This window comes from Paramormyrops kingsleyae, chromosome 6 (assembly GCF_048594095.1).
Source record: "Paramormyrops kingsleyae isolate MSU_618 chromosome 6, PKINGS_0.4, whole genome shotgun sequence".
In the NCBI taxonomy this organism is placed as follows: domain Eukaryota; kingdom Metazoa; phylum Chordata; class Actinopteri; order Osteoglossiformes; family Mormyridae; genus Paramormyrops; species Paramormyrops kingsleyae.
Window position 1 is genome coordinate 15,458,451 of NC_132802.1, and position 21,030 is coordinate 15,479,480.

The 21,030-nt window shown below is 47.2% G+C and overlaps 1 protein-coding gene across 4 annotated transcripts in view; it reads left to right on the forward strand.

The window, feature by feature from the left end:
* Positions 1-21,030, forward strand: part of abr (ABR activator of RhoGEF and GTPase) — a 127,996-nt gene that overhangs the window by 66,545 nt on the left and 40,421 nt on the right. For all 4 annotated transcript variants that reach the window (XM_072713740.1, XM_072713739.1, XM_072713741.1 and 1 more), the window contains 6 exons: positions 1,789-1,974; positions 4,858-4,965; positions 5,515-5,575; positions 10,806-10,858; positions 11,393-11,533; positions 13,153-13,274. In XM_072713740.1, coding sequence (XP_072569841.1) covers positions 1,789-1,974; positions 4,858-4,965; positions 5,515-5,575; positions 10,806-10,858; positions 11,393-11,533; positions 13,153-13,274 — 671 coding nt within the window. The remainder of the gene's footprint in view (positions 1-1,788; positions 1,975-4,857; positions 4,966-5,514; positions 5,576-10,805; positions 10,859-11,392; positions 11,534-13,152; positions 13,275-21,030) is intronic.

Below are 21,030 nucleotides of genomic sequence, written 5' to 3' on the forward strand. Positions count from 1 at the left end.
GAGGCCTGTTACCGGGTCTGGGGTGTCCCGCCCTGTGGTAGTGAGTTGGACGAGGGAGGCCTGCTACCAGCTCTGGGGTATCCCAGCCTCCCAGCCAAGAGCCTGCCGAGTGAGGCCTGTTACCGGGTCTGGGGTGTCCTGCCCTGTGGCAGTGAGCTGTACGAGGGAGTTTGGGGTTGTTGACATCCCATAAGAGAGGAGACTCCCTCAGCTTGGTGTATACCAGCTGTCAATTGAGCACACACTCATAGCCCCACCCTCTGTGGCCTAAGTGGTTAAAATGACTGTCAGTACACTATTTTATATTCTTTTCCAATTATATAGCGCTAAACACCCTATTTTCACTGCAGTAATTTTAGATCAAGGCGTATGTGTGAATAGTGCATGTAATTACTTACCAAGTGTTGAAAAAGAGCTGCCTCAAAGATATGCTCTCTTGTCCCCCAGCAGCACATTGGCCGCACGTAAATGATGTGAGGTGAGAATTTATATCAAGCAGGAGGAGGAAATGGAGAGTGGGGGGAGAGACATATGCTGGCTCACCAAGAGTATTTATGCAGAAGAGCTGGACGATGCTTCAAACTGCACTCTGTTGGATTCCCAGAAGAGAAACGAGCTTGGAATATCAATCAGCATTGAGGCACTAAGACAGAGGCTACATGAACCGCGGACGTGTCATCTGTAAACTGTGGGAGTTACTGATGTGACTTGTGAAGGAGTAGTGTAGTAGTGGTGTAGCGCTGGCAGTAGTATACTGTTAGTGTACTACAGTGAAGAACAGAATGGTGGCAGATGTAGGGTCAGCAGAAGTATGTTGTAATCAATAGAATAGCAGTACCACTACGGTGGTGGTGTAGAAAAAATAAATATATGGAGCAGCATAGTAGTAATGTGATAGAGTAAGGCATGGTAACATGGTGGAGTATGGAGTAGCATGGTAGCTATGCTCTACCTGTAGCTCATCTGAGCTGGAGATTCACTCTGCCACTGGTGGCACTGCTTCTGCCTTAAAAAAGGATTTTTATTTCCTAGAGTCCTAATTGTTGTTCCCCATTAAATATATGACACACTTATATTTTTAGTTATGTGCTTTGTGTTTTGTGACCTTAAGTTATGCAACATGCTGCCTCCATGCTGACCACACTGTCTGTGACAGTCTATCCACCACCACGTTACTGAACATTTTGTGCTGTGTATCAAAATAAAATACAGAACATCAGCCCTGTGCTGCCCATGACTAGAAAGTTCAGGTGGTGCGTGATGATTTCACCCATTGGTTCTCCCTGCTTTTTGGAAGCGACGGGCCCGTTTGCCCTCCTACTGCTCCGTCTCCATCATGAGGCACTGGTGGGGGGTGCTGTCCATCACTTCTGCCACTCTTTCACTCTGCAGGCTGCAGAGCTGATCCATGAGCCATTCCCGCTTAATCAGTCTTGGCTTCCTGCTCTCTGGAAGTTTATGGGGAGGGTCTGAATTGCCCCCCCCCCCCCCCCCATCACCACCACCATTGTGAACATGCACACACAAATGCACCAGTGCATTTCTCTGTGCTCGGGAGAGTGCATTTGATAAGGAAATATAAACATTGATATAGCCCATAAATTTTGCCTGAGCCACATGACTCTTAGGCTCAGAGATAGGAGGAAAAAAGTCACATGATTTAGCCTCTTGATTTATCGGTTTCTGTTTGTGGTTTTTAGTCAGTATGCAGCCTTGGTGTATTTAGCTGCATGCTGCCATAGAACGGGCTCAGAAATGCTCTCGCTAACGTAGCTCTCATTTCCTCAGCCCATGCGACCTCTCAAGGCCGCCGCCACCACATCCCAGCCGGTCCTGACCAACCAGCAGATCGAGACCATCTTCTACAAGATCCAAGACATCTTTGAGATCCACAAGCAGTTCTATGACGCCCTGTACCCCCACATTCAACACTGGGATGATAAGGTGACCGTGGGCCACCTATTTCAGAAACTGGTGAGTATAGGGCTGGCTGTGGGCTAGGTCCCACTGGGCCATAGTGCTAACGCTGAGCGTGTGAGGATTCTGTTTAGCTGGACTGGATGTGCAGTTCTAGCAGTGTTAAGTGTAGCACAGGCTGGCATAAGTGCCCTGACATCTGCAATGGGTTTCTGTGGGGGGTGCTGAGCCAGACGGGGTGGTGGCTGCCCACCGCAGAGTCAGTGTGTGGGACAGTCTCTCTCCCTCAGGGCAGACCTGCATGCAGAGCGCATGCTGTGTCATGCACTTCTGGCAGATGAGTGCGTTGAGCACTCTGCATTTCATACACACCTCGGAGCTGGCAGGATAGGCACGATGCCCTCTGTGAGGCTCTTCTGTGATTTGGGAAGGATGAGGCCATCATCTATCCAGGAATTAGAATTTAGAATTTAGTGATCAGTGGTCATTGTCACCACACCACAGCACTCTGCATTTGACCCATATGTGACTTTCGTGACATAGCAGGGGGCAGCTAATTCAGCGCCCAGCTAATTCAGCGCCCGGGGAGCAGTGCTTGAGGACGGTACCTTGCTCAGGGTACCTCAGTGGTGACTTGCTGGTGGGGGATTCGAACCTGCAATCTTTCAATTACAAGTGCGCTACCCTAACCATCAAGCCACCACTGCCCACGAACATCCCAATGAACATCACAAATGAAATAAACGTAAAAGTAATGTATTAAAGAATGCTTTAAGGCAGTGTTTCCCAACCTTTTTGTTCTGCCATGGCAGAAATGTTCCGAGCTTAGGTCCTTAACCTCACACAGCAGCTGGGCATAAGCTGATTCATGAGCTGATTGATTCCTGACATGTTCTCCATCCTCAGTTGATGCATGTTTCCATAACGGTTCCTATTTGTTTTCTCTCTCGGTGGTATCATCACTCTCCAGCTATGACCCCCCCATTTGCTCCAGTCATGCATTGTTCACTGTTGCTGGGTGATGATCCTTGCTGCAGATTACTCTCAGCCTTTTCCCCATCCAGCTGATTCGCAGTCAAATTTGTGGTCGTGCTTTGTGTCTGCTGGCAGTTTTATTCTGGTACATTGGCAGAGCTGGGCTCACACCTTACGGTTCCTGTTAGACTCCCTTGTGCTTGATGCTCTCCGGCGCTGCACTTGCTGCATGTCGGGAGTGTGTGGAAGCAGTTTTCCTGCATTTTACTGTTCTACCGATTGTGACAGACTGTGTGGAGGTTTCGAAACCAAGACATACTGGCTGAAGGTGGGTGCAGAGCTAGTGAGTACATCTGACCTCATTCACCTGAAATGTGCTCCCTTCTGGGAACGGCACACTGGCATGTGGCTTCTTGTAGCCCTTAGACGTGGCTCAGTACTCACTCTTTGTCTTTGTCTGACTTGTTCACGTCTTTCGCACGAGCGACCGTGTTGGTTTTGGACAGACCCCCATAGAGCCTATGGGAGCAGGCTAAAGCCAGAGGGTCCCCCTACCCAGTTCCAACAGGCTGCTGGGACTGGTGGTGAGAGAGATGCCAGACTATTGTACACGCCGCAAATATGGGGATAGACCCAAATCATCTAGGAATGAGTTTACACAGTGGAGGAGAATGAGCCCCTAAACGGAGCAGCATGCGAGCGGCACTGATGGCAGGCAGCCTCCCCGCCTCACGGAGCCGTGAGCTGGCTGCAGTTGACTGCCTTGTCATCAGATCCGGACACCGTCGCAGATGGTGCCACAATTAGCTGCACGCCAGGCCCCCAAGAAATCACCAGTGGGCATCTGTGGTTGATTCTTGGAGGTCACTCGAAGATCAAAGAAATAGGATTTTAAAGATGGCTGGAGACTGATCGCTCCACTTAAAGCCATGTTGTCGGGCCGCTGAGCCTCATTGACTGCCGCTGCCTGGCATGGTCCGCTCGCCGAGGCGGGTGGCATGTGCGCACCTCTTGCCCTTTGTGTTGGGATGAGAGGGGAGCTGTTGCTAGGAGACATCCTCCATCACAGAGGCCAATCAGCTACATCGCTTTCACAGTAGCCTCTGGGTAGTGGTGTGGGAGAGGGTGGGAACAGTGGCTTACCCGAGCGCATGGCTTACTCAGGACCCCCCACCTCCTCTGAAGTTTATCCTCCTTCACATGATCGCTGTCACTGTTGTGGGGGGGATATAGGGCAGCATCTTCAGATTCTCTGCCTGCAGCTCTTACGGGGTGAATAATCCCATCAGTGGGGCACTGGCCTCTCCCCACTGCATTTCCTCTGCCCCCGGGCTGCTGTTCATTTCATGAGGCTGACTTTGAAGCTGCTGTACTGCACTTAGCCTGGAGGGATGAGGAGGTGGGCAGTGTCAGCAGGTAAACATTAAGTCTCAAGTCGTTAAGGCTCCTCCAGCATTTTGCTCCAGCCCCAGAAGAGAGACAGTGTCTCCCAGGCTCATCCTAACTCATCTGTCATGGCAGCCATCCCTTGTGGCTCGTAGGAGGGGATGCTTTGGAACATATGTGTTGGTTCCTGTTTTTCTTTCCCTGTCCACTCCTCTTCTGCAGTGTGGTCTCATATAACTGGTACTGGTACCTGTGTCCCTTTTGTGGGGTTAGGGTCCTTGACCTCCACAGCTTAGTGACAGCAGATCTGCCCTCCCTGTGTTAAAGCATGTCTGTTTGCTGGTAGCTCGTTAGCATATTTAGGTGCTCCCTGCTGACTGACTGCTTCAAATCGAAATCCGCAATGTCACCAAACACCTTCCGGGGGTGGGATGATTTTGCTGCCCCCCTCTGCTCATCTCTTTATGCTCCCAGGCTCTATCCCATTTCTTTGAAGCTCTAGGTCCTGAAAAATTTCACACCATGTCTCTCTCTCTCTCTCTCTCTCTCTCTCTCTCACTCTCACTCTCACTCTGACAGGCCAGTCAGCTTGGTGTGTACAAAGCCTTCGTGGATAACTACAAAGTGGCTGTGGAGACTGCAGAGAAGTGCAGCCAGGCCAACATGCAGTTCCAGAAGATCTCAGAGGTGAGCACCCTGCCTTGCGTTACTGTCGCAATTCTGCTCTGAAATTGTGTAATTGCATGAAAAAAAAGCCGGTTGAGATGTTGTGGTTTCTAGAGGTTGTACTTCCTGTTCCACTTGGCGTGGGAGTGCCAGCTTCCCCAGATCATCATTTATAACCATGTGAGTCGTTTACCTGTAGGTCACATGGGGGCCCCCTCCCCCCGGCCCCCCCAGCTCTTGTAGTGAGCTTGCAGCCCAGAGCTTGCCCTGGCGTTTCAGTTCCTCTTTGTTAGTTCGCCGACTGTGACGTGAGCTTCCAATCGCTCCCCTGGGAGAATGGAGGTTAATTTTACGCTGGCTTACTGTGCCAGTGTGTGCTTAGACCCTGGCCCTCCCCTGACCCATTGGGGGGGCTAGGTATGCCTTGTAGAACACGAAATTTCATGAGATGTTTTGGTCTGCAGGACCATACTACAGTTCCTTTCCCACAGTGGGTTGTGGCCCTCCCCCAGTCTAATGGGTGAGCTTAGGCCCACGGATCACCCGTACAATCTCTGTCTCTCCCTGCAGAACCTTAAAGTGAAAGGGCCCAAGGACTCGAAGGACAGCACCTCCTCCGTCACCATGGAAGGTAGGGAGCGTCTCCGGTGCTCCATCTGCCAGGCGAGAGTGGGCAGGGGCAGGGAGGAGGGGTGGGGCAGAATTGATGCGCCGGCCCTTTAAGACACCACCGAGCCCAGCCCCTCTGCTTGTGTATGCGGAGGCTGGCTGAGGCGGCCGTGCCGCGTCCCCCATGCTCAGAGCGCGCCTGCCCGCGGTGCCGGCCGGCTGCAAGACATGGCCAGGTGGCCCCCGGCAACAGTAACTGAGCTGCCATGGAGATGCTGCTGATCCTCCGCCTTTGCTGTAACTGCACCTATGGTGAGTCTGGGGACCCCATCGCGCCCCTGTGATGAGTTTTTACTCCTTTTTCTTTTTATGTTTTAAATGTGGACCTCCAGTCACTTTGGAGTTCTTTGCAGTAGCCGGAGGATCGACGGTCCGCGTATTAAAAGGCAGAGGCTGCGTTTTTCGGTAATCCAGCAGGTCGTCCATGGGGAAAGCAGCATCTCGGGGGTCGTTTGGACTTGCCAATCTTCCACAAGCTTTGTGCCGTGCCTCCCGCTGAACCACCATTCTCACCAGGGCTGCTGATGTGGCAGGCTCACGGTGGCCCGAGTCTGATGCTCCTCAGACATCAACTGCGTTGCTCTTCTCAGAACGGACAGGGATGGCGCTGATTCAGCGTCCCACATGGCACCTGTGATTTAGGTGTTTCCCCGTCGCTGTTTGCCGGAGAGATCCACCATCTCTCTGTGACTGGTGTCCGTTGACGCGCTTTTTTGGCTTGCTCTCGCGGTCCCCTTGTTGTTGTCCAGCTGCAGTGTATGGTGGCAGGATCACTCAGGGTTAACCGGCCAGGTCAGAAGTCACGAGAGAGGGTGTGTGAATGACAGTGGAGGTGTGAAGTATGTGTGCTTGGACATGACCTTTTGCCTATTGGTGAGCACTGTGAGCACATTTTCATTTAAGGATCATTGAGGTCATATCATATGGATACAGAGGACACGTTTAGGTCGGTATCCCATGTCAAATGGACACTGGTCCTTTGCCCATGTTTTGTACTTTCAGTTCAGAAATAGAGGGTTGTGCTTCTGGCTTGTTCTACATGTGTTTTTTTTCCCTGGTTAAGTGCAGGTTCAAGGCATTGAAGTTTTTATTGTTTGACCACGTGGATTAATGTTATGTTCATTCGCCAGATATGTATGAATAAGATTTTGTAGTATGCCAGTAACGTGCACGTGCTAGATAAATCTGAGTCTGTATTTATGTCTTGTAGTGAGGAAATAAGGCTTATTAGCTCACTCGTCTTTGTGTCCTGGGAAAAACAAAGACAGATGGCCCACAGAACATAACTGTATAATGTTCCCAGTAATCCTTCAGAATGATAATTGCCCTTGTATTTTTGACAATTTGTACTGTTTCAAGTAACTGGCATTTTCCCCAATTTGGAATCTGGCTCTTCATGCACACGAATGAGATGATCAATCATCTTTTCGCGCCCCAATTTGTGCCCCCCTCCCCCAAAAGATTAGAACATTGTGTAGGAGCCTCTTCTTGGAGAGCTAATCAACCGGATGCTACTTTAGCCTAGTAGCTGTGGTGTGACACAAGACTGACATTTTTATGAATAGGAAACTGGCCCCATTTACACCCTGGGTCGTCATGGAGACTCAGCCAGCTCTCACACCTCTTTGCTGCAAGTTCTTTCTCCGGATTTCCCACATTCTCTTGACGATCTCGTGTCCTCACACAATCTAAATGCAATGACTTATTGTGTCTGAATTACCTTTACTATGTGACCCACAGTAGACCGTAATCTGGTCCACAGTATACCTAGGATAGACCCTGGAGAACTGCAATGCACTCTGCATAGACAGACGGATGAAGCGGCCTGTAGCAGATATCCCAAAGCCTCATGAAGTCCTTCTGTAAACAGTGGAGATCGCTTTATTTGCCGGTTTCATTCCTCTTAAGCTTTTGATGGGTTGCACTTCACATGCTTGGAGTTTAGAGCATCATCCCGAAGAGAGGTCCCGCAGCAGACTTTCTACCGGCTCATTTTCTACTCTGTTTAAGTTGCTTAGATATGCTGCAAATTATGTATGACTTGAGCTGTATTTATTCAGGGAGTGGAAGGACTAACACTAATTGATATTTAATTTAGAGTTTAATGAATAATGAATTCATAATGTGCAATCAAAAAGCAACATTTCATTTTTATTTTGTAGATGCACAATTTCAAATGCAGCACATGGAGTCACATCTGAATGAGTCATGGACTTGGATCTAAAGGCAACATCAATGATGGTTTTCCATACAAGCCTGAAAATCTGGGCTCTAGCTGTTAGAGACCCAGATACCAAATCCACCTCTGTCTCCCCACAGGTTATGCTGTAGCTAACCAGTAGATTGGGCCACTCTTTTCACCTTTTAGCTTGTAATACCTCTGTACAGCAAAACACTGTTTGTTTAATCTTCAGTCATATCTTACGAACCTTGCGTGTTACTCCAAAACACACCAAATAGCTGAAAGGCTAGGCTGGTGTGAAATGTTGGCCTGCGTACTAAACATGTTCTGCTACTGCTTTCCAGGGTGTATTACGCAGCTAGTTGCTAATTTCTCTGTTGCGCTAAATGTATGTGATGTCTCAAAGTCTGGAGCTACTTCCACTCGCCCCCTTTTCTACCGGCTGGTCACATCCCTTCTCCAAGGAGAGCCCGTGTCTCATATCACCCAGGCTTTGATTATCTGTAGTGCAGGGTTTAAGAAAGCTTGTTCCCTCAGCTTCCCGCAGAGATGGATGTTCAGGTCCTGTATCTGTCTTCTGATTTGCTAGTGGGGCAATTGATTCCAGCTCACTGCTGATGGTCGATATCCAGTTTACCAATGGGAAGCTTGTCCTGCACTAATCCTGTATATCCTTGAGATGGAACCTACATAAAGCAACCTGACTGCTGGTATTAGTTTCATAGTCAGCAGAACTTTTTCACCTCATCTCTTTTTGAACCCTGAGAGTGCCTGGGGCAGATCTCCTCTTTTCCTTGTTCTTTGCTCTCTTTCTGGCCCTGCAAGGTGAAGGACCTTCTCCTGACCCTTACATTTCTTGTCTACCTTTAACCAGGTGCTATAAGCCATTTTGGTGTTCAGGTCCATATCCCATTGTTTGTTTTTCATGTGGGAGTCCACTTCTATGTTCCTGTGTTCCCATCGCGCAAGAGGGTGAGGTTGGTTCCTCAGCTTGTTACGTTTCTGCTTGTGGAGGAGAGCAGTGTGAGCATGAGCCCTGTGACGCTCTTGGTCTCCGTGTCTCTCCCTCGCTGTTACCCAAACTGAAGCGCTTAGGCTCACAGAAGTATAGCTTATCTTCTTTTGGCTTTTAATGGCAGCATCCAGCGGCGTCTAAAAGCCATATTCTGAGAGCATCAGATGCTGATAGCTGGGAAAACGTGCCATTCTGACTGAGAACTGCACGCTGAAGATAGCAAGCCTTCTGCTAGCTCATAAGACCCCCCCACCACCACCCTTTTGATTTTTTTCATAGGTTAATCCTGCTCTGCATGGAAAGCATGACAAAGAATCTGTGGATGCTGTTGAGGACACAAATTGATTATGTACTTGGTTCTTGTTGGGTTCCTGATTTTATGCATCAGCCATAAGCCTTTGAGTGCTGATGAAAAGCCTGATATTAGTGATCAGTGGCATGATCACCCACTGGCTCTCCTGGGTGAGTCTCATTTTAATTGCCCAATCAGTAGTTTATGTGGGATTCTGTCTGCTAGTTGGTGCTATGCTATGAAATATTCATGAATGATGTTACCATGAGCATCTTGGCAATATGTTCCTTGGACCTTTAAGCACTTGGGCTGAAGATATTATCATGATTTAGATTTTCATAAAAAGCACATGGTAGTTTTGATGTTATTCTGTAGTTAGGAGGTGCTGATTAAAAACACAAGGAATTCTTTCAAGCCATTTCTCTTAATTCTCTCTCAAGCCCTGCTGGTCTTTTGGAGATTTGTTATGCCGTCCCAGAGATTGGTGCTCAGTATGCAGCTTCTACCAAGGCTGCATGTCTGAACAAGTCCCTCAAGCAAACTGCATTTGTTGGGATAAAAGCTTTGCAAGATTCATTTATCAGAGGAGGAAATTGATACTGTAAGCATTATTTATGAAATTCCAGGAATAGTGTCACATTAAAGGGAATAATTTATCCTGGGGCCTCTTTAGTGTGTGTTATTATAACATGGCATGAAATTTTTGATTTTGTTTTGAGAGACAACGTTAGTCGATCAGCATGAAAAAAACGGAGGTCCCTGTGGATATGTAGGTTTGCGACTTTATCTCTACTTGGTGGCTTCGCCCTCTGGCTGAAACACGCTTGGGCGGGGAAGTTTAACGTCGGCTCACATGGCTCAGCCCTGTGGGTGATCATGCATGCAATGCATGGTCTTCAGGGAAATAAGCAGCGCTACTGTGATTCGATTGCAGAGTCAGGAGCTCCGATGACTTCTTGTTTTCTCCGGGGGAATGAAGGAGAGCTGCAGTGTCTGTGCCTTACTGAGGTGGTGATTAAGAGAGCTCCTTTGCACATTAAACGCCTCACGTCTTGTATAACAGCAAATGAGCTTCCACGCATGCTGTAATTATACCTTATCTGTACTTCAGTCTACTCTCATTTGGCCATGTTGCTACTCCAGGAACAAATGCACTCGTTTGCTACTTATGCTGAAGGTGACAGTGTTGTGAAATTAGGGTATTGTGTCCCACGTTGTACTTTTATGTGTCGGCCATGGCACAACCTTCTTTGGATGGGAGACAAACAGAAACGTGGTCTGTAAGGACATAGGTAGGCAGTGTTCACTCATTAGCAAAGTCATGTTCGAGTGTGTCGGCCGTTTGAGAGGTCTCTGCTTCACGGGGAAGTCAGGACATTATGGGGGGTGCTGACCTCAGAAGAGCCTTCCATACCCGTTGAGGATACGATATTTCTGTGGTGGGGGTTGAGGGCAGGAGAGACCTTCATGGACCTCAGGTGTCATTGGATTGGATGCTGAGGAACGTGCTCAGCATGGGTAAAGAAAAGCATTGACTCAGTAGGGGGATGTGAGTGACATGCTGCCTTTTAATGAGCGGGGGTATGAGTAAGGGAGGACAGAGAGACAGCACACCCTGGAGGTGAATGAACAGTCACTCGCATGCCATGCTGTACCGCACCCTCCATACGCCCTCTAACCCTGTGCCCCCTTCTCCCCTGCAGCTTTGTTGTACAAGCCCATCGACCGCGTCACCCGGAGCACCCTGGTTCTGCATGTGAGTATATTCCTCTCCACACGTGTGTCCTCTCTCGGGTGTGTCTCCTTCAGACTGTAAGGGTCCAGTTTTGCAAGTGCCTGCTGTAATGCTGGAGGCGAGATGAGCTCATCACTTCCCAGAGGACGCAGCCTGTTTTTAATCAGAATCTCCTGCCATAGGGTACTTTTAATTTCACTATGCAGTGGTGAGAGGGTGAAAAAGGTAACACTAGTAACACTGAGGGCTGCAGCCTGGCAAGTTAAGAGTGTGATTCCATAAAGCAGAGAGAGGGAGAAAGGGAGCCTGAACAGAGGTTCGCTGATCCTTGCAGAAAGGTGACCAACACAGCAACCGCAAGGGTATATATAGTTAGGTGTCAGTGGTTCCCCCACTAGGTGAGCACTGGGACCAGTAAGCCAGGATACAGCCTGGCACTTTACCAGTAAACCTCCTGTCAGGAGCTTCAGAACCCTGACCCATTTTTAGTGCCTTTTTTTCCTTGGGACACCGGCTCCTTCCCCAGTCGAAACTCAGACATGGCTTGTCTTTCAGGACCTGTTGAAGCACACGCCCAAGGACCACCCCGACTTCGCCCTGCTGCAAGATGCACTGCGCATCTCCCAGAATTTCCTGTCCAGCATCAATGAGGAGATCGACCCGCGCAGGACCGCGGTCACCACGCCGAAAGGGGAGGTACGTGTGTGTCTGCGCGCGGGGGCTCTTCCTCCCTGTCTCCCCAATTCCTGGCCTGTCCTCCTCCCAGGTGCGAAACACAGTCAATCAATCAGTCAAAAATTTGTCACATGCACAGTTGTAATCAGTACAATGTACAGTGAAATGCTGCCCCCCACTCCAAGACTGTGGTGGCAGTATGAAGAGACAAAACGTTAAACAACATCATAAATCTCCTTAAAAGTGTGCAGTTGGCAGTAAAGTGACACGTGGTAGTGCAAAGATTCAAAAGTAATAAAAATGTCAATATTTTCGTATGTGAGATGCACAGTGGGAATACATGGGATTGGGCATGTATATTTTAAGTAGGCTGCAGTGGAACATCAGTTACACATGTGTCCCAGACACTTCCTGTCACTCCTGACTGTCACTACCTGTCCTCTTCTTTTACAGTTTTGGGTGCCTTCCTGGCTTCTAGTTTTACGACACATCATCAAGCTTTAAGCCTTCATTTCCTCTGTGTGTCTTTTTAATAAATCACCCATTTCAGTTTTCTCAAAGTGACTGGGCAGATTGGATTGACCATATCGTGTGTTTATAATATTACTAGAACATTCTATTGCATCAGTAGCCAGTTGAAGTTTTGTGTCTACCTCTGTAGGGTCTGGTTGTGGACAATACGCCGTCCATATACCGTAGCTTCTTTTAGTAATATCTTTAGATCAAGCTTTTCATGACAAGTGTTCTGACCTCCAGCTTAGCAGATAATGATAATCACAGCTAAATTTAACTGATTGTGGCAGCAGAGCTGACGTGATCCATATACCATTTGCCTGTCAGATGTGCTTTGCATTAGAGCCACCTCCCCCCCCTCCAGTGTAACACTCACACCAAACGGTCTTTTGTGGTCTCTGTGAGATCCACCTGTACCCTGCCCCCTCCCAGTTCCTGAGTTCATTTACATTTCCTAAAAAACCTGGCCGCTAGCCAGATCTGATCAGCTCCGTTTTGCTAGCAACGTGAATTCAGCCAGACACCTGCCGTCTGCTGTCAGATGCACGGTGACTGTCACAGGGTTATTAGCATGTTACTACAGTGATGAGGCAGGCAGGCTGCTGCTCTGTGGACAATGGTTATTTATCGTGATGTAGCATTGCAAACAGAGGGGTTAACATTAGCCCTTGAGGTATTGCAGCTTTTCAAGGATAAAAGTGTCCCGTTCAGATTGGCTGGCCTTGTTTTCCTCATACCGGCAGAGGGTCTGAGGTATTTCAAGGCTCTTCTTCAGCCAGCAGCATAGTGGTCAAAGATTTTTCCAGTTGTGTAGGGAAACCAGTGTGATATCCAGCTGTGTGGAATTGTAAATTGCAGGTGTCCTTCAGACCACAGTGAGTATAAGATGATAATTAAATAGTGGATAACAGTAAATAGCAGTGCTGTGGCTGGTCTGGAAAAAGTCGATTTGTATAAAAGCATAATGAAATCTGGCCATTATGAGATGAGGATCGGATTCATTGACTTTCAGTCAGGGCTGAACCCGAGTCTATATTTATGGTTTAATTGCCCTGTGCCGGATGTCAAACAGGAAGCTGTGTCACAGCCGGCGTAGAGCAGATACTGATTGGCTTTTTTCTGGGCAGGCTCGTCAGCTCGTGAAGGATGGCTTCCTGGTGGAGGTGTCCGAGGGCTCCAGGAAGCTACGTCATGTCTTCCTGTTCACGGACCTGCTCCTCTGCGCCAAGATGAAGAAGACTGCTGTGGGGTGGGTGACCGCGGTGCCGTTTGCTGGCTCCAGAACCTTTCAATTGTTCACTTTTGTTCTAGGTTCCATCAACAGGGCAAAAAAGTCCCAGAATTTGCTAACGAACCTGCAGAATATTTGCTTGCAGTTTTATACACTTGTTTGTATTGTATTGCAAGGCACTTGGTTGAAAAAAAAAAAGAATAAACTGAATGAAAATTCAGCTGCAAGGTGGACAGGCAAACTCCGCTTGCGGTGATCTCATATCCTCTGTTTTGCATGTGTCTTTTAGCATTTGCACGTTACCTTCTAAGCTCTCCACACGTTTCCTCCTTGCAAACGTGTAGTGGCATGCCTGTGATTGGAAGGTACCCAGTTCAAATCCCAGGGCCGGCAGAGTGATTTCACCGATGGGGTCTTGTTCAAGGCGCATAGCTTGAATGTTGCATTAACCCCAAGCTGCTCCAGGGACTGGCTGGCCCTGTTTTCTAAAGTTGTTTTGGATTAAAGCATCTGCCAAGTAAATGTAAAATAAATGGGTTAGCCTCTGGGCTGTCTGCTCGGCTGCTGCTTTCTCAGCATCAGCAGTAATTGCATTAATAATTAATGCAGGATATGCTTAATTCGCCGAGCACCCGCTTTTATAGACACAATAATTAGTCCAGTGTGGTAGTACGGCATAAACCAGTCGGGACTGTGAGCCTCATTGCGGCAGCAGTGGATAACTGAGGCAGCCCCCTCAAGGAAGCCGAGAGCTGCATTTTCACACTTCTGCAGGGATGCTCTTCTCTTCCCTGTCCCCTGACCTCCAACACCATCCTGCTCGTCTTGCACCCAGCACTGAGGGGCCCATTTGCCAAGTTTTCAGCGCACTTTACATTTTATTTATTTAGTAGACGCTTTTATCCAAAGTACCTTACATGTTTTGGGTCAAGAGCCCAGTGGTGACATCACTCTTCCAGCCCTGGGATATGAGCCAGCAACCTTCTGATAACAGACCTACCGCACTGAGCCACACAGCCATCTGCTGTCCATTGGATTTGAACCCACAACCTTCTGGATAAGGGCATAGATGCCTGTCCTACTGTGCTATACGCTGCCACATAAGCCCATGTGTAACCCCATCATGTTTCAGTAACACAACGAGTTCTCCACAGTCCGAATCTCAGTGGCTTCTCTTCTGGCTCACTCGTGGTGTCTGCCTGTGGAAACAGGGGAGCCCCTCAGTGAGATTAGTGAAATCTGTCTGGTGCTAAAACTGAGTGAGTGTAGCCTGTAGGTACTCCAGGATAATTGATCGCTGACCACTCACTGACTTTATAAGCCCTGATCGTTGACCACTGATAGCCACTGCTGGCCGTGGGGAGAACGTGTATGACATAAGTCAGTTGAAGCGCTACTGAAGGCTTGACGTCAGCACTCAGTCCGTCTCCCCATAGGATTGCCAGGTGTTGCCACAGGAGCTAATTAGCCTAACTAAGATCCAATTTCGACGGCAGCACACAAACCCAACAAAGTCGAACCTATTAAATTTCGTTGCTCTGCCAGTCTTTGTGGCCTGTCAGTCAGTCCGACGTAATCATGATCTGAATGTACTACATTTCCTGCACTCGATATCTGGGAATGCTAACTGCATTCATATGCATAACATCTAATTACGAATCTTACAAGCCAATGAATTACTGAGGCTAATTAAGCACATAGAAGAGCAGGCTGAGAGTACTGATTCATAGGTGAGGAGAGGCCTGTCTGTGCATTCAACTCAGGTTATTGGTTATTCAGTTATTCGGTAAAACCTAAATCTGGAGCTGCTATTTTAGTTGTTTCTGACTACATAAATACATTTACATTTTAATCATTTAGCAGATGCTTTTATCCAAAGTGACATACATTTTGAGAAAGCAGGAAGCATTCGGGGATTAGAGGCCTTGCTCAGGGGTTCAATAGTGACGTCACTGTGCCGACCCTCAGATTTGAACCCGTGACCTTCCGATCACAGGCACAGCATCCTAACTTGCTTTTCCAGGCTACGTCATACCTGAAGGGAAGGGGGCAATAAGCCCTGCCCCTTGCTGGCCATGTTCTGGGGCTCTGATAGAAAGGGGGGGGGGGTCACAGATGGGGCGATTGCTTGCAGCTGTGAGAGGAAGAGGAGGGCATGAGGGTCTCATTACCATGGAGGTGTTGGACAGACAGCATTCAGGTCATGGCAGAGAGAGAGAGGGATGGATGGATGGAGGGAGGGGCGAGGGGAGAGAGAGATATTTCCATGCAAGGCTTCAGTTTGACAGCAGATAGAATCCTGGGGGAGGTAGCCCCCTAGCAAACATTATTTTGAGTTTTACGCTCTTCAGTTAACACGCTGCTTGTAATGTTACGACTCCTAAAAGGTCCGTACAGCACCGGTATGCGGTGCTGGAAATGCAGAACCACTGTGATCCTTTCCCGCTTGCCAGAACCGGAGCATCAGTAGAAGCCAGCATGTCTGGCATGCATTTGTCAAGCCGCGCCCGGTGAAAAGCATATTCAAGGGGCAAACGTCTTCTGTGGCAGAAGGCATTCTTTGGATCTGCTTTGCGCTACCCCTTTAAATCTTGCCTGGGATGCATAGGATGCACGAGTTCAGTAAATCAAATGCTGCTGTCCAAATGAAGCGTTCAGAGCTGCTTGTCCCGCCGCAGGTTCTCCAGGCCTAACCCAGTGGGTGAGGTCCTGTTTGTATTCACAGGCAGGCTTGGCTGCCTTGGACAGATAAGGTGCCACGTGCTCTAACCCTCCAAGCCCGCCTCGTCCTCCATCGCATTACCAGGAGCTTTGCCCCCACGCAGAACCCGGCTCCCTGAATCCAATTTTCTCATCACTGTAGCCTCCAGATCCCTGCCATGTCTGTTTGACGTCGTCAAAGGGACTGGTAACAAAATGCGGACCGGACAGCTCGGTGGGAACCAGTGGGACAGGTTTGGGCTGGTGAGGTCTCAAAAACAGATGGGGCGGGGTCTCCTAGGGGCAGGTTCTGGTGACTTTGCCATTATTGTGTCAATCAGCTGGCTGCTTAACTCTGCGAATGCAAATATTGACCAATGAGCATTGAGGAACGACCTCTTAGTGGACAATTTAACACTGAGCGTGAAAATATGGTGCCCCCACCCAGTCTCTCTCTCGATCTCCCTCTCCTCCTGTGTTTCTCCCTCTTTCTCTCTCCCTCTCTGTCTGGAGTTGCTTTATTTCTGCTGGTTTACTTGTGCAGCATTAGCTTAAGGGTGCTTGTCCTTTTCAATGTGTCAGGGCATGGGGTGCAGGCCTTCTCTGGGTCCTCAGGGTTCCTCCCTGTTGCCCTTTGTGTCCATGTTCGTGTCTGTGTTCATGTTCATGCATGTGCAGGTATGTGCAGGCAGGGCCAACTCCCTCTCAGCCCTCATACTGCTGGGCAAGTATTGTTATAATTGTCAAGTGAAATTTAAGCTGAACAAACTCAGTGATTGTGGTTATGTTCTTGGTAAACAACCATTATTTTGATGTTCACAGACCGGAATTGTGTTAGTCACCCTCCCCAACTCCATACTGCACATTCCAGAGTTTCCCCCCTCCTCCACTTTAATAGTTGTGATGTCAGGCTAATCTATTTAAGGCCAGTATTTCCACTTCTTTGCTCTATTGTCTGGTAAGTGAGCCATTAATCAGAGCATGGCGGCCTCAGCAGTGATGGTGTTTAGATCATCACATTGTAACCGGAACTGATGGAGTGTCTGATAAATGGGGACTGATCTGGGAATTTGGCGTGGGGTTCTGATCCGAGGCCGCTCGACTGTGGAGCTATGCTGTTTGGACAGTATTGACTGTGCTGGGTATATCCAGACTGCTGTCTGCTGTTGGCATCCGTACATGTCAGAGTGACAGTATAACTGCTGTGTGATGGAGCAGCATCCCAGCCAGGGTGTCCCCCTGCTCGCTGTCCTCCGCTTCAGTCTCCCACCCCCTGCTGTTGATTCTGTACTGATTGGGTAGTATCTCCTTACAGGGCTTAGACATTGAAACTGAAATATCTTGTTTTAGACCAAAGTAATTTATTAATATGGTGTAGGACCTCCGTTAGCATCAGTTCGTCTTGGGAATGACCAATACAAGTCCTACACAGTGGCCAGAGGGATTTTGAGCCATTTCTCTTGCAAAACAGTGGCCAGGTCACTACATGATGCTGGTGGAGAAAAACATTTCCTGACTCACTCCTCCAAAACACCCCAATGTGGCTCAATAATATTCAGATTTGGTGACTGTGCAGGTCATGGGAGATGTTCAGCTTCACATTCATGTTCACCAAGCACTCCCCCACCAGTCTTGCTGTGTGTATTGGTGCATTATCATCCTAATAAATGGTACCACCTTCAGGGTACAACGTTTGAATGTTTGAATATGGTCCTTTAGAATGGTTCCAAAATCCTAGCCAGTGACACACCCATCTAGAACAAGTAGTTGTCCTAGGGAATGCCATGATATTGCAGCCCAAACCATCACCGATCCACCCCCATGATGGAGTCTGAGTACAAACCAGTCTGGGTGGTAAGCCTGCTTGGGACTTCTCCACACCGTAACACTCTTGGATGTGGGAAAGACAGTGGAGGTGGAGTTATCAGAACAATAAATGATACACATTATCCACAGCCCAAGATTTGTACTGCTGGCACCATTGAAACTGATGTTTGGCATTGGCATGAGTGACAAAGGTTTGGCTGTAGCAGCTCCACCATGAATAGTGACCTTATGGTGCTCCTCACGAACGGTTTTGGTGGAAACGGTAGAGTCAAGGTGCGTATTTAATTCTGCAGTGAGTTGGGTAGCTGTTGTTTGGATACAATCCAGGTTTGTGCCAGGACATCCCTTTCAGACAGCTTCCACTAGCATCCACAGTTACTCCTGCTGGATATGGTCCATCCATCGTGGTGCTATGTCGACATTACCCTGGATATTATAGCTCTCAATACACCACAAAGATTTGCTGTCCTAGTCACAGATGCACCGGCAAGATGCTCACCAACGATTTCTCCTCTTTTGAACTCTATATATACGTCATTATTTTATATACAGCCATGCTATTGCTCTGCTAATTCAACCATCTCACACTGCTCTTACTGATGGAATGTGCAATCAATGAAGACTGGCCACCAGGCCACACAAATATAGTCACATGAAAAAGAAAGAACACCCTCTTTCACGCATCACACCATAAAAATTATTTGGTCCTTACCAGGTTCTAAAATTATTTAAATCTAATCTCAGGTGTAAAACAACACACAACAGATTCCACTATGTTATTATTTATTTAACAAAAATAAAGCCAAAATGAGCTTCTCCATGCGTGAAAAAGTAAGTACTCAATAGCTGGCAATACCATCTTTAGCAGCAATAACTTATAGTAATCGTTTTCTGTATAACTTTATTAGTCTCACATCGTTGTGGAGGAATTTTGGCCCACTCTTTGCAACACTGCTTCAGTTCATTGAGGTTTGCGGACATTCATGTTTATGCACAGCTCTCTTAAAGTCCCGCCATAGCATTTCAATTGGGTTGAGGTCTGGACCTTGACTAGGCCATTGCAACATCTTGATTCTTCTCTTTTCAGCCATTCTGTTGTACATTTGCTGCTGTGCTTTGGATCATTGTCCTGTTGCATGACCCAGTTTCAGCCAACCTTTAGCTGTCAGACAGATGGCCTCACATTTGACTGTACAATACTTTGGTATAAAGAGGAGTTCATCCTTGACTCAATGACTGTAAGGTGCCCAGGTCCCGTAGCTCCAAAACAAGCCCAAATCATTACCCCTCCACCACTGTGCTTGACAGTTGGTATGAGGTGTTTGTGTTGATATGCTGTGCTTGGTTTCTGCCATGGCAGAAACCAAGCACAGACATGGCACTGTGCATCATGGCCAAATATCTCCACTTGGGTCTCATCTATCCAAAGGACATTGTTCCAGAAGTCTTGTGGTTTGTGGTTTGCAAACCTAAGCCGTGCTGCCATTTTCTTTTTAGAGAGAAGAGGCTTTCTCCTGGCAAACATTCCAAACAAGCCATACTTGTTCGGTCTCCTTCTAATTGTATGGTCTGTAGAGTCTGAGATGTAGCTCTTCAGTTTTTGCAATTTCTCTGAGCATTGCCTTATAACCCTTCCCAGGTTGATGGGCAGCAACAGTTGCTTTTCTAAGATCATTGCTGATGTCTTTCCTCCTTGGCATTGTGTTAACACACACCTGAATGCTACAGCAAACTGCCAGAACTTCTGCTTTTATGGAGGTGGTTTCACTGATCAATTAATCAAGTGCATTTGATTAGCAGCACCTGGCTGCTATTTACCCTCTTAAATCCTATTAAAGCGGTAAGGAAGTATGTTATTTTTTACACTGCTTCTGCATTTAGGCTTAGTTTTTGTTAAATAAATAATGATGGGGTGTAATATGTTATGTGGTGTTCATCTGAGGTTCTATTGACCTAATTTTAAGATCTGCTAAGGACCAGATAATTGTTTTATGTCCTGATGCTTAAAATCTTTTTGCACGTGACTGTGGGTGTGAAACCTCAAGCACTATTTTGGCTCATGTTTCGTTTCATTGTTTAACCCCTGTGCATTTACATTTTATTTATACAGCAGACACTTTTGTTCAAAGCAATACATGTATGAGAAAGCACGGTTAGCCAGTCCCTGGAGCAGTTGCAAGTTAAGGCTTACTTGCGGGCCCAACAATGGAATTTGAATCGGTGACCTTGTGATCACAGACACAAATATTCTAACTGGCAGTATTATTGCCGGTGATTGTTTGTAGATTAGGGCTGCATGGATTATCATTTCAGCATTGTCATAGTGATGTGCACATGCTGAGTAATCATATTGCATGATCTGCAATGCCACATAGGGCAAATTTTAATCAAACAGGTCATGCTACAACTTTTTGCTGCTCAAAACAAAAAAAAACTCACATGGCTCTCATTTTCCATAACTAGTCTTCAAGAGTCTGTCTGATGTAGCACAATGTATTCTGATTTAAGGGTTTTTGGATACGCAAAGTTTGTTGCTAGTGAGTGACATGCAGGTTCTGCATGCACAGTGAACCACCAATCACAATCATTTTGGATAGAGCTGCAAAATGTGCCATATTAATATTGATATTGCATGTTATACACATGCAATTTTCACATTGCAAGGACCAAGAGAGCCAGCCGGGATATGACAACATGTTAGGCTAAAACAGTTTTACTCTGTCATAGGGATCAAAACTTAGCAAGCCTTGCAATTTTAATAATGGTTTCCAGATAATGTAGTATATGTTAAAAAAATCAGTTTAACCTTTAATTCCACTCTATTTGCATGAGCTCTGCATGTGCTCTTCAAGTCAATCTTAATCATTTGTGTCCTTTCTGTCGGAGGCATTCATAACTACGGTAGTATGGCACCTTTATGAGGTATTTAACAAAAATGAGTGGGGAGAAAAGCAATCTTGAATTGGTCACCAAAAGGCATTCACATTCTGCAGTATGAAAATATCTTGTATTCCACAGAAATAAAATGCAGGGTTTTTTTTGGCACTACTCTGTGTCTGTTGACAATTCGTGGCAACAATACCAACTTATTTCTTAGTTCTATTTGGCTTTATTTCATTTCAGGTAAATTGAAAATAAAAAAAAATCCTTTTTTATGTTATAAATATTGCAATATTAATCACAAAAATTTCAAATATTTCAATGTCTTCTATTTAATATCACATTGTAGATGTAGTTCCAGTGTGAC